Genomic DNA, 13,661 nt, shown 5'->3' with positions numbered 1-13,661 from the left:
GTTATTACATCACATGTCATGTGGCCTCTGGAACCTCCACTATACACTCATGAGAAAATGAGAGTGAAAAAATGAGTATCGTCTTAGTATTATTCATAGTTTTTGTTTGTGGAACCTCCAGGGGTTCCCAGAACATATCTTGAGAACAGCTGGAATATTTAGGAACTACAGTGGGAAATTTTTTATGATTTGATAGCTAAATAAAAAGTAACAAAATAATACTTTTTCTAATTTAACTTTATTTAGGTTATGTGAATTTGTTTATTTACTAAAAGACTAGATAATAAAAATATTAGCATTTCATATTATGGTTTCAAATGCTGGGATAAATTAATCAGTATTTTGACGTTATTCCCAAAAGGGTTCAAAGTTTTTATAGTGGGTAGATTTATTTTATAGTTGAGAACTTGTTTAAGGCAGCAACTGGAATTTCACCTTTCTCTCTGTAAGATTTTTGGTAAGTTATGAAATTCAGCATAGATGTTATATCGTGTTCTTCGATTTTAAAATAAACATAAACTATCAATTCTCTTTAATTCTGGAGATTTTCTTTATATCAACGGTTTGAAACATTTATTATATTTTATAGTTAGATGATTTTTTTTTTTGGTTGTTTGTAGCTCAAAGGTTTTGAAAATTCAAATGAAAAACTAAAATTTACCATTTTAGGTTATAATGCTATATATTTTTCATTGTTCAATATTTACATTGACTGGCATTTGTTAATTTATAGCTTGTTACATTTAGGTTACATTAATTTTTAGCATTATTTTCTTCAGTGGATTAAACGGTGGTTGGGATAGCTATTTTATTCTTTGAGTCAAGTGGTTTCACAAAATAAATGTAAACTTTTCCCATAAGTAAAATGAAATGTTGAATCGCCAAAACAGATTACATGTTTTTATTTTTATTTTATTTTATTTTATTTTATTTATTTTTTTTTTTTTTTGAGACAGAGTCTCACTCTGTTGCCCAGGCTAGAGTGAGTGCCGTGGCGTCAGCCTAGCTCACAGCAACCTCAAACTCCTGAGCTCAAGCGATCGATCCCACTGTCTCAGCCTCCCGAGTAGCTGGGACTACAGGCATGCACCACCATGCCCGGCTAATTTTTTCTATATATATATATTTTTTAGCTGTCCATATAATTTCTTTCTATTTTTAGTAGAGATGGGGTCTCGCTCTTGCTCAGGCTGGTCTCGAACTCCTGAGCTCAAACGATCCGCCCACCTCGGCCTCCCAGAGTGCTAGGATTACAGGCGTGAGCCACCGCGCCCGGCCCATGTTTTTAAAAGTATGTTTTAATGTACAGAATTATATAACATTATTTAGCAAATGTTTTTATATTTGTTTTTCACATAATAGGTGAAGTATTACAGACATTTAGCACCTGATCACTTGCTGCAAATATGTCATCGACTAGGACCTCTTCTTGAACAAGAAATCCCTCAAAGTGTTCCTGGAGTTCAAACTTTATTAGGAGCTGGAAGACAGTCCTTGCTACGTACGAATAAAAGTAGGAAAATTTTCTAGTAGGATTTAGACATTCTTTTTCTCGCTTTTTGTTTTCTATCTTTGTATGCATAAAAATATGTGTGTTTAATAGGCTGCAAGCATGTTGTGTGGAAAGGATCTGCTCTGGCTGCATTGCATTGTGGAAGACCACCCGAGTCACCAATTAACTATGGTAGTCCACCCAGCATTGGTGAGTTGTTTGAGTTCACTACATAGTTGATACCCTCTTGTTAAAGAATTTTTGAAAGTAAAAAGGTTTTTTTAAGTTACTATGATGTCAGAGAACTTCATATTATATACATCAGCATTCAAAAGCGAAAAACTTACCAGATCTTTTTCTTGTTAGTAGTTTTAATGATGAAGAGCTCATAATGTGTAATTATGGATTGTATACATTGTATTTTATATAGGCTGATTAGCTTGTTGGTATTTTATTTTAGCAAAAAATTCCTTACCAAAGTGTGTATTATTAGGTTGAGTTAGTGGAAATAAGTATCATAATTCAGATTAGTTATAATGATAGGAAACAAAAATAGTTATCTTTTAAGAAGCACAGTACTTTTTTTTTCGCTTTTAAAGTTATAAAGGAGGAAAACTGATACAGATATGTCTTCTGGAAATGCCTCCTAGATCCATCCTTTTCACCTATACTAGTACTAGGGCCTTGTCTTACCTGGGTTAATATAACATCCTCCAAACTAGTTATTCTTCTTGCTTCTGTTGTCTTCTACCTCTCTCCTTTCCAGTATACTGTGTGACACTGTGATGGTAATCTTATTTAGTTCCACCTTTGTTTTGTCACTCTTTTGTTCAAGGTAATATAAAGAGGTTGATCGAGATATTTTAGTACACTTGTACTTTATCTACCATGAAGTCAACTCCTGACTTTCAGAGAGACCTTCACATTTTAATCATTGCCTTTTTTCCCATTCCCACCCTTCTGCCTAGCCAGGAATGTTATTCTCCCTCTTTCTTCCATCTATCCAAATCTTACTTATTTTTTCCTTTTCTGGATACTTTTTATACTGGTAGTTGATTTTGTGTAACTTTTGTTTGGTATTTATATATATATTTTTCCATCATTATACTTCCAACTTTTTTGTATCCTTTTATTTTTCGTCTCCAAATAGCATAGAAGTGGCTTTTAAAAGTACAGTATGACAATCTTTATGTTTTATCTAGAGTATTTAGTCCTTTACATATAATTATTGATATATTTGGGTTTAAATCTCTTATCTAACTTGCTTCTTTGAAGACGATCTCTTTCTCTGGTTGCTTTTAAGATCTTCTCTTTCTCTTTGGTTTTCTGCAGTTTAACTATGATACGTCTTGGTGTCAGCTTTTTATTTATCTTGTTTGAGGTTTATTAGCCTTCTTGAATCTGTAATGTCTTTATCGACACTGAAAAATTCTCAATCATTATCTTTTGTAATAACCTATCTGCTCCATTCTCTCTCCTCCCTGAGACTTAAACAAATAGGAACTTAAACAAATGCTAGACTTTCTCACTTTATCTTCTCTGTTACCTTCTCTTTTACATTTTTTTTGTATCTTTCTGTCTCTGTGATGCATTCTGGATCATTTCTTCCCTCTGACCTATTTCCCAGAGGTATCCTGTGTGATAGGTAATCATGGATGATCATATTTCCTTTTTTTTTTTTTTAACATACAACTATCCTGGTTAAATAATAATTTAAATATATAATCTTACTATAATGAGCAACCATTAAAATAACAAAGGAATTTGAGACACTGGGGTATAATTGTACTTAGAAAATTATACTAACGGATAGAATAGTTTTCCTGAAAGAAGGGGAAGGTAAAATATTATAGGAGCTTTCCCCTATAGGGAAAAGTTTCTCCTCTTTGAAAAACTACAGATTGATATAATAAGGGGAATATGTTATACTTATTTTGTCAAAATTAGGTAGTCCTGTGGTAGGCAATGAAAGTGTAAGAATGGTTGATGGTAAAAATAATTTTTCACTTAACGTTTTCTGTGTGAGTAATTACCATGTATGAGGCACTATTTATTTTCTTTTAACACCTTAAATGGTCTGTAAGTAGGAACTATTATTCTTATTTTACAGTAAAGGAAACTGAGGCATGGAAAGTTTTGGTGACTTGACCAAAGTCACACATTCTAAGTGAATCCAGGATTTAGCCCAGACTGACTTCATCATGCTATGCTTTATTCTCTGTAAGCTAAATTTTCCAGTAATAACACTTGGCTATTCAAGAAAATTGATGTTAGTCATTTTTGGAAAAGGATACCAAATATTTGTAAAATCAGATAAAATATTTTAGGCTGTGTTGTTGACAGTCAGATAATTAAATACTGCTGACATGGATATAGGGAATATAAGTACAGTAGTTCCCCCTAATCTGCAGTGGATACATTCCAAGACCCCTGGAGGATACCTGAAACCTCGGATAGTACTGAACCCCCTATATGTATATGACAAAAATACCTTGTGTTTTCTGTCATGCATAGAAAGGTGTTACCTGAATGGTTCATTCAGGTAACAACATTAATTACCAAGCAGGTCTTTGTTGTAGCTTTCTGAAAGACTATTTCATTTTTAGAGTTTAAGATAAATTTTTTTTTCCTTTTCCATTCACATTTTCAGGAAAGTCTTAGTTCTTTATATTAAGAAATACCTGTACTAGAACACCAGTTTTGCCTACTTTTAAAGATTGTATTTACATATAGTTTTTGAAATTACTAAAGAGGAGCTGGACTCTACTTTTATCGTCATAGGTTAGTGTCAAAATTCACTGTGGTATACAGTTTGCCTTGTCATTGCTATAAAGTTATGAACAGGATGGTGATAGGAAGAAGTAATTCATCAGGCTTCTTGGCAGAATAGTTTGCCTGCATAGTGGTACAGGGTATTATTTCAAGTCATCACAGTATGGGTCAGAAGAATTTTTAAAAAAAATATGAAAATTTTTAGTACTGACTTACTTCTTTTGTTGATTCCTCTTTGCCATTTTCTGTCTGGCTACCTTTAAAAATTTTCTTTGCTCTTTCATTGGCCAGTATGGTATTAACTAATTATCAGTGGGAATAAGAAAAGACTCAATATTTTAGCTTTTCTTAAGATATAGATTTATATGTTCAATATAGATCTCCAGTATTGAAACTTTGACACATTTGGGATAGTAGGTTTTTTAAAAATTTTTAATTTTGGAGTAAGAAATTATTTACTAAGTTGCACAGATAAAGAGTCCTATATACCTCTCACATACTTTCTCCTAATGTTATAATTTTACGTTACCTGGTACATCTCTGAAAACTAATAAACCAACAATGGTACATTACTATTAACTAAACAGCAGACCTTACTCGTATCTCACCAAGGTTTCCCACTAACTACGTTTTCTTATTCCAGTATCCAGTCCAGGATACCACGCTGCACTTAGGGTTTGTTCATTTTCTTATTGAACTTGCTGTAACTCTGAAGATAATGTAGTGTCAAGGTGCTGGGGAAAATTGGATTTTCTTACTTCAGACCATATGCAAACTATTGGACCTCTCTATTTTAATGTCTCACATTTTTATCTCAAAGTTAAAAATACCTAAAATAGAACTTTTGAACCTTTCTGAACTTGTTGTTCCAAGCCAGAAACCTGGAAGTCATTTTATTTTCAATTTATTGTTCACTTCTTGTGTCTGTTTAGTAAATAAGACCTGTTTATTCTACTCTTTTGAATATGTTCTGTGTTACCATTGCCACAACCACATTTCAGGCTTTGGTATTTCTTGCGTAGAGTTCTACTTCATTCATTTACTTGCCAAGTAATATCGAGTCCCTACATTATATCTGTCACTGAGTTAGGATCTGGAGTTGCTGGGTAAGCAAGAACATGGCCTTTGGTCTCCTAGAACTTATATGCTACTTTATCCCTTGCCCCTAGTCTTGCTCCTGTAACCTAGGATTTAACCTAGGCCCTGTTGACCTTTTGGGCCAGATAACTCTTGCATGTAGGCAGCTGTCCTTCCTGTGCATCCCTGGCCTCTACCCACTAAATCTAGCAGCATCCCCCAACCCCATGATAATCAAAAAAGTCTCCAGACATTACCAGATATCCCCAGGGTAAAATTACCACTGCTTTAAACTTTGAAATGCAAATGTTACCATGTCATGCCTCCTTTTTTCCCCCTAATGACCATTAATTATCTCCCATTTTAATGTGGGATATAAGACTTTTCCCCACTTTTTGTACCATCTGTACCTTGTGCTCTTTGTACAACTTCATGGCATTTCTTAGAATCAGCCATACTCTTTTTCATCCCTTTATCTCTGCACGTTTTATTTCTGTCAGGAATGCCCCTCTCTTTTTTGTACATTCTATGACCCTTCAAAACTTAGATGTCACTGGACAGAATTAAGTTGTTATCTCTACTATTGCTTTTGTCATATGGTTGTGGTTATTTATTTACCTTTTTTCTTCTACTATACTGTTAGGTCCTGGAGGACCAAGATTATGTTTTATTGTTCTTTATAGGTCCAACTCTTCAGCATTAGTAAATGTTAAATGAAAAGGCAGTAGGTAATTGATACATTGGGGTGGGACAAGAAAAGTTCAGGGGTGTGTAGGGGGTTAAAAAAAAAAAGTGTAATAGTTGGTAGTAAGAAGAAGAAAGACTTAAGGATAGCTTTGAGATAAGGGAAGAAAAAAAGTCTCCAAAACTAACTTTTCTTTAAGGAAGTAAGGTTTATGAGTAGACTAGGTTGTTAGTTCATTACACTTGGAATATCAAAATCCATACCTATAAAATTATACAATTTAAGAACCCATTTGAGCTTGTCTTAGTGTTTTATTACTCTGTTTTATTATCTGCTTAAAAATCACAACTACATTGAACCTCCATAAATTGTGAAAATCGAATTGGAATTCAGCCTCGGCAGGAGACCCAAAGTGGTCAGCTGCTTTCCAGCACTCTAGAACCTCCTTTAATACTATATTCAGAAGCAAAACACAACAGATCCCACCCATCTGTTATTACTGGCTTGTATTTACTATGTGAATGTGTACTTGGCATAGCAGCATTTACTTTCAAAAGTATTAACAAATCCCTGGTATTGTCCTTTCTCCTATCTCTGTACCCACATTATGCCTTATTCAGATATAGTTTATTCTGTATTTGCTTATGATATGCAATCCTGCTTCAATAATAAATGGACATGGGTAGGGGGAGATCAGGAAAGAAGAAATTTTCTACAGTAGTTTTTAAGGTTAAATTTAGAGATTCATTGAATGCATGTTTATCTTGTGGCAAAAAATTTTTATATATTAAATAAATTTTTACTGATCTGTTTACATTTTTCTCACATTTACCAAATTAGCAAAGTAAACTTTACCTCTGTGTCTTTTGGTGTTTTGCCTAGGTACTTCCATACTTTTTTTTGGTGTTTTGCCTAGGTACTTCCATACTTTTGTGTTTTACTTATTGCTTCTGTGAAAGATTGCTGTTACGTTCTGCAGTCTTAGTAGGTGAGATAAGGAGTTTTGAGGAACCTGTTCTTAAAATTGAGTGTAAAGAAACAGCTTTGCCTTGGAAAATAGCTTTACTACCCAAACATCTAGTTAATACTAAGAAGGCTTTACAATAAAAGAAATTATAGGTCTTGTCTACATTTATAATTTTGTAATACTCTGAGAAAATTAGTTTGAACAAAGGCAGAAGGAGTCCCTTAAAACTAGATGCAAATCTTTGAAGAGAAGACTCTTCTCCCTTCACACTTTGTTATATTTTGCCTTATTTTCAATATTGTATTTGAATTCTCTAGTTGGTAATTTCTTAATATTTATTCAGTCAGGAATTTTTTTTCTTAGACTTTTAGGGTTATATTTATTTTTCCTCATGTTTCTGACATAATTACTAGATTGTTTTATACAATTATAAATCTGTAAGATTTAACATACAATTATATAAACATTATTTTACATATAATTCAGTAAATTATAAGATTATATTCTGTGGAGTTTTTTCCCTGTTCATTTATTCTTTCTTTAATATGTTCTGTTCAGTCTTCCTTTTTTCCTACTCTATCCATACTTTATTCCTAGATAGATATCTACTCATCACTTATTTAAATATCTATTTCAACGTATTATTTTCTTAGTAACCATTTTTTCTTTCAGAACTCATTTTCTTCTGCCATTTTGTTCTGCTTTTCTAGTTACAATTTTAATTTGTGATTTTTGTTTAATTAGTTTCTACTTATCTATATTCTTTTTTTGTTTTTGGTGTTTGTTTTTTAATCTGTTCCCCGAATGTTCTTCGTATTTCTATTTGGCAGTTTTTGTTTTATTAACTTTTTTCTTCCTGCCCATCCTCCCCTCTAGCCTCCCTATTTCCTTCTTTTGCCTGTTAAAAACAGTTCAGCTGTGAGAGACTCCCAAGATATATTAGCATTTTTGGTTTTTCTTAGGGAAATAAAATTAATGTTCATTATGCCTAAGTACCAAATATATAAAATAGATATTTATTTTTATTTTTTTCTTTTGCTTAAATTTCTTTTCAAATTATGGTTGACAAAAAAGGGGCGAAACTTTGAAGAATGACAGTTTCCTTAGGTGAGTTTAAATTGTTGCTCTTGTAGCTGTGTTTGAATTTTTTTGTAAATAATAGGATAAAATTTGTTTTTAGGTTATAGATGCGATGAGGGATATCATCTCCCCTACCTTACTTTGTGTGATGTATCTGGCAAGCAATTCCAGTAGTAATTAGGAATCACTAGCCACTTCCTTTTAGTTTGTATCACGTATTTTTCCAGAGTGATTGTTGGGTTTGAAGTTGTATTTTCATATCTATATTAACGGAAGCAAATTATATTATTTTCTCAAGGTCTCTGACTTTTTATTTTGAATTTCTTCAGGGAGACTTCGAGGTTATGGATTTGAACATTTTCCTAGCCATCTTTTGAAACTGGGAAATCTGTGATCAGGCTGAGTAGATATTTATATAAACAGAGCAAAGATTTGTTCAGCTCCTTAAGGGAGCTGCAGGGGAAAAATGGTCTCCCATAAAGTCTTTTAAAAAGTAAAAGAAAAACTATGTCCATCAGATTTACTTTTACAATACATGAGAATTTGGTTGTTTAGGGATAGTCCATGTAGGTGTTAGTATAAAATACCTTTGAGTTTACAAAACATTTTGTCTCATTTGTTTTTTATGACAATTCTGTAAGAAATCCCCACTTTATTAAGGAGAAAACTGAAATGTAGAGAGGTAGTAACTAATTTAGTTATATCTCTGGGAGGGTTTTTTTGCTTCAGATATTATGCATTTAACATTTATCACATTTATATAGCACCCTTTTGCCTTCTCTCTGAAATTCTTTGTGTTATGTTGTATCAGCTGTCTCCATTTATTAATTTTGGTTTAGTAGGCTTTTGAATTATGCCTTGGTGTTTCAACTCTAGAAACAATGAAGCATGGTATGTTTTTTCAAATTTGTGTATTGTCCAATAAATACTTAACATTGAGAGCAGATATTCAATTTCTTGGGAAAATCTTAAAAATCTTTGTGTCAAACTGATTAAATTTTTTTAAGTGAAATTTTGTTTTTTGAACACTTTGATTTCTTTTGCAAACTCAGCTTTTGCTTTTAGTTATGTCCTTTTCAGTCCATTCTCATTGTGGTCAAGAGAAAACTGCAATAAATTATACCAAAGCAAATTTTATTATGTGTATTACTCCACTGCTTTCTCCCTAAAAACTTCAGCCTATTATTACTGGAATTTAGTCCAAAATGCCTAACATAGCTTAGAAAGCACTCCGTAGTCTGCCCCCTACCTTCTCAGTCTCTTCTCTTGATATTTGCTCTTTTGTGCTCTGTGTGCTAGTCATACTTGACTTCTTTATGTTGCTTGAATGTTGTGCTCTTTCTAGCTTCAAGCTACTGCATATGCTGTTACCTCTACCTGGAATATGCTCACCTCCCATCAGCATTCTTTGGCTGTTCATTTTTCAGGTCTTAGTTTAAATGTCAGTTTTTCAGAGAAGTCTACCCACATTCCCTGATAACTACTATCCCCCATATGTTTAGACCCTTTGCTATATATTTCAAGATTTCCCTATACCTTCTATTTAATAACACTTAATCATTGTTGTAAGTCCTTGTTTCATGTCTTTCTTCCCTGCTAGACTGCAATCTCCATGAGGGTAAGTACCATGTCTTTTCTTTTTCCCTGTTACATGTTCTAGCCCATACTTGGCTCATACAGGTGCTCTATAAATGTTTGTTGACTCAATATTGAGTGATTAAAATGTTTTACATAAAACAAAACTACATAACTTCAAAAAAATTTTATTTAAAAACAAATTTCTATTAAAATAACTATAAGAACATTTAAAAATATTTAAAACAAAGTGTTACACCATTGTAATGTTTTCTATTTTGAAGTAGCATTAGGCTAGTTTCCAGGAGAGAAAAGAAGAAGAAGAATAAATACTATTCTTAGTGATTATAGTATCGGCCTTTTGTTTTAGTGCTTGTTGTGTACTTGGTTTATAAAATGTTTTTACTTAACTCTTGGAATCATTATCTTTACACTTTATTTTATGTCAGTTTAGTATTTGAGTTCTTTTAAGACATTATTCATCTTTATGGTATCTGCTAAATCTTAAAAACATAGTGCGTTTCAAGCATGAAGTACAACTAAACACCAAAATTGATTATGTAGAGATCTGGAGAGTAGCTACTGTGCATACTAATTATTTTAGTTACAGTAGTAAAATAAGGAGAGAAGCTCTCATGGGTGTTGTGTTGCCCAGGTGATTATTTTCCTTTATTCTTCTATTCCCATTACCCTTTACCCCGCCCCGTTTTTTTTTTTTTGGTGGGAAAAAGCTGATTACAGGATTATCCTTCAAATGCTGCAAACCCCTCCTACTTTAACTGAAGTAGTTGTTCGTTATAGTTATTTTTTTTTTTTTTGTTTCTAAATAGGGTTTATTTAACCTTATGTAATTCATACAACACAGCATTTATCTTTGCTTTATTCCCAAGAACAAATAAATTGGTATTTGAACTTGAGCTAAACAGGGATGAGTATACATTTCCTGTTAATAGTCATTATTGTTGGGTGTCAATTGCGGATGTGGCAATTGCAGATGGGCTGTGTCTGTGGTATGTATCCCTTGCTTTGAACATGGGAATAAATGATTAAACATTCCCCCCCCCCATTTTCTCTACTTTGTCAGTTATTTTTTAAGCTCATAGGTTTTATGTTTTCCTTTTTTTTTTTATTATTATTCAGATATTTTATTCATTGTATGTATTTTAATAAACTTTAATTGAAACTTAAATAGAGAAAACTGCATAAATAATATACATTTCAAGAATTATCATAAATAGAACACAACATTATAAGCCCATACAGGTCAAGAAATTGCTCCCCATGTCTTTTCTGTCTACTCAACCTGTCAGACACTGAGCAATATGCGAAATTATTTTCGTTATAGTTATTTTTATGGTGATTATTTGTCCTTGATCCTAGGTTGGTTTGTTCCTGCTAGTTACTGGTGCAGGTTAATATCAATATCAGGTAGTGCTATAGAAATAAAGCAACCTTTGTTGAATTATTTCCCAGATTATCTCTGTCCCTCAAATTATAAGTATTTGGTTGTCTTTTCTTGCTTATATCTATCTGTATTAGTAACCTCAGAAGAATTAACATGGCAAGCCTTGCCATTGTGGCTCTATAGTGAATTAAATTCTCCTCCTTATACGGTTCTTTCCTAAATAAAATTGAATCTAAATTATCATCAACATGTTTCTCTTTTATTTTAAAAACTCAGTGGGAAAGATTTTATAAACAAAACTTACAAAGAAAATTGATGGCCTATTTGTAGTATTATTTTACAGCTTTTGAATCAAAACAAGTGTGAATTCTTTATAGCATATCGTTTTTCAATACATTGTCAAATATGCAGTGGTTGTCATCCTCTGTGTATAATATAAATTCATATACTTTAATATACCTAATTTTTAGTTTTTTTTTTTTTTTTTATTAAATAAATTTAAATTTTTTGCATCTTTATCCCTGGGTCTGTTTTTGTCAGTCTTTGAATTTAAGTTAATCTATTTATTTTTCTTACTGCTTTTTTTGAGTTCCTTGATGTAGATTGAATTGTAGTTTATTAAAAAAAAATAATTAGAGTGAATATTTCTCAATGGAGAAAACTTGGAAAACAGAAAATCTCAAAAATCAGTCTTGCTGCATATCTGCTGTTAATACTTTGGTATGTTTCCTTTCGGTCTTTTTTTCTAATATTTGTCCACACAGGCAGCATATAGTGTAGTCAGAGGTAGACTCTTTGGCAACAGATTGCATGAGTTTAAACCTGGGCTTCACCTCTGGGCAAATTATATTTTATCTTTCAGTTTCCTTGTTGGTAAGGGATATAGAAGCACCCACCTCAAAGGATGGATGAGGATTATATGAGAATAAAGTGCTTTGAATAGTGTCTGGCATGCAGTAAAGCACTCAGTAAATACTAGCCATTATTTTCCAAACCTGCTACACATCATAATAGTGTTCTATAGACTTTTTTATCCCCACATTGTATATTGTATTTTATTTTGACATTTACCCACATTATTAATTGCAGGAAATAATAGGACGTTTTCTATCATCAAATTCTTGAAGTCCTCCTAGTAAGAACCTCTCTCTCTCTCTAGCTCCAAGCCATAGTGGCTTTCTTCCTCAAGGTGTTTGATGCCTGTCTTTAACATAACATCTCTGTTAGAAAATTATTTTTAGCTATTTTTTGTGACCCCCACAATTATATCTCTTTTTCTTTAGAACACTTTTGTGCTTCTCTAAAGTGAATAACATTTCATGTAATTTTATGCTTTATTAAATACTTTGTCATACAATACGTTTATGTTAAATTCTGAAATCACCAGCACTATATACAGACAACTATTTGGACTTGTAATGATCTTGGAAGGTCATTTTTATAGATAGAGCTCTCTGAGTGTCTGATCATGAATATAGTATCATTTTGTTGGGAATTCTAATTCTCATCTAAAATTGGAGATGGTATTATATGAGAGATAAATCAGTTTGGAATTTGTTTTTGTGTATTCTTAAGTTTTTATCAGTATTTTTGTAGTTAACTGAAGTTTAGTGTATCATAGATTGCCAAACTCTTGTTTTATATGAGTACTGATTAATAACCAGTAATGGTTATTAATCACATATTTAGAAAGCTAAAGCCTTTTTATAACGCAGATAGTAGAGATTAAAATGAAACCTAGGGTACTGATTATCCAGAATTTACTCTTTTGAGTATTTTAATTTAGGAACTGTTTCTGTAGTTACTAATTATAAATTATAAGTTCTTTTGCATTTTATTTACAGAAAACCTAGGAGCTTTCCTTTCAAATGTTTTCTTTAACCAGAATCACAGAATAAAATTAGCCAAAACGGGGTTAAAAAAAAAAAGTGAATTTAATAAAAATTAGTTAAAACAACCTCTGGTAACATACTCTGATGTTGTTTCTTATCTGAGTACCCCTTTTTCTGTATCAGAAAAGGGTCCAAATTGTACTGAAATAACTTCTGAATTACATACTCTGTTTTCTTTTTGCCTCCTTAATTCTCCTAGTGTCACAAAAATTGATTCTCTAGGTTTTGGAATCTGCAGCCTCATGCTTCTTGCATTTTGTTAGGCTGCCAGCAGGGCTCTGTTTTCATGAGTTGGAAGAAGTTGTAGGCACTAGTTCTGGGGCCCTCCAGTTCTGATTATGAAGAGGGACAGCTTTCCTACACTGGAGGAGGTATCATATAGCATGTTATATTGCTCTTAACAGTTACAAAACCAGAATAACAAAAAACTAACCTCTGCATTTTTGTTAATTCATAGTAATTTTAATATTTTCCAAATCATCTTTTTAACTATGGTTAATTTTGATCTTGGATAATTTATTGCAGTTTTACCATGTGTGCTTGTCCATTTTACAAAGTACTTTGCAGAAAAAGAAGAAAATGTTTTAATGGTATTTCTGCTTTAGTACTTGTAGAGATTTGCATAATGTATTTTTCTAATGTCCTCAAAAATATAGTTACTAAGGTTATTGCAGATCCCTTTTATAGCAGCTACCCATGTTTTCTTCAGGAATTTG

General features: G+C 32.3%; 1 protein-coding gene across 1 annotated transcript in view; it reads left to right on the top strand.

Annotated features, from left to right (window-relative positions):
• Positions 1-13,661, top strand: part of PHIP (pleckstrin homology domain interacting protein) — a 123,761-nt gene that overhangs the window by 16,402 nt on the left and 93,698 nt on the right. The window contains exons 5-6 of the mRNA XM_069488863.1: positions 1,363-1,513; positions 1,604-1,702. Of these exons, the coding sequence (XP_069344964.1) occupies positions 1,363-1,513; positions 1,604-1,702 (250 nt within the window). The remainder of the gene's footprint in view (positions 1-1,362; positions 1,514-1,603; positions 1,703-13,661) is intronic.

This window comes from Eulemur rufifrons, chromosome 15 (assembly GCF_041146395.1).
Source record: "Eulemur rufifrons isolate Redbay chromosome 15, OSU_ERuf_1, whole genome shotgun sequence".
Classification (NCBI taxonomy): domain Eukaryota; kingdom Metazoa; phylum Chordata; class Mammalia; order Primates; family Lemuridae; genus Eulemur; species Eulemur rufifrons.
The sequence above is the reverse complement of the archived record's forward strand: the minus strand, read 5'-3'. Positions and strand labels throughout refer to the sequence as shown.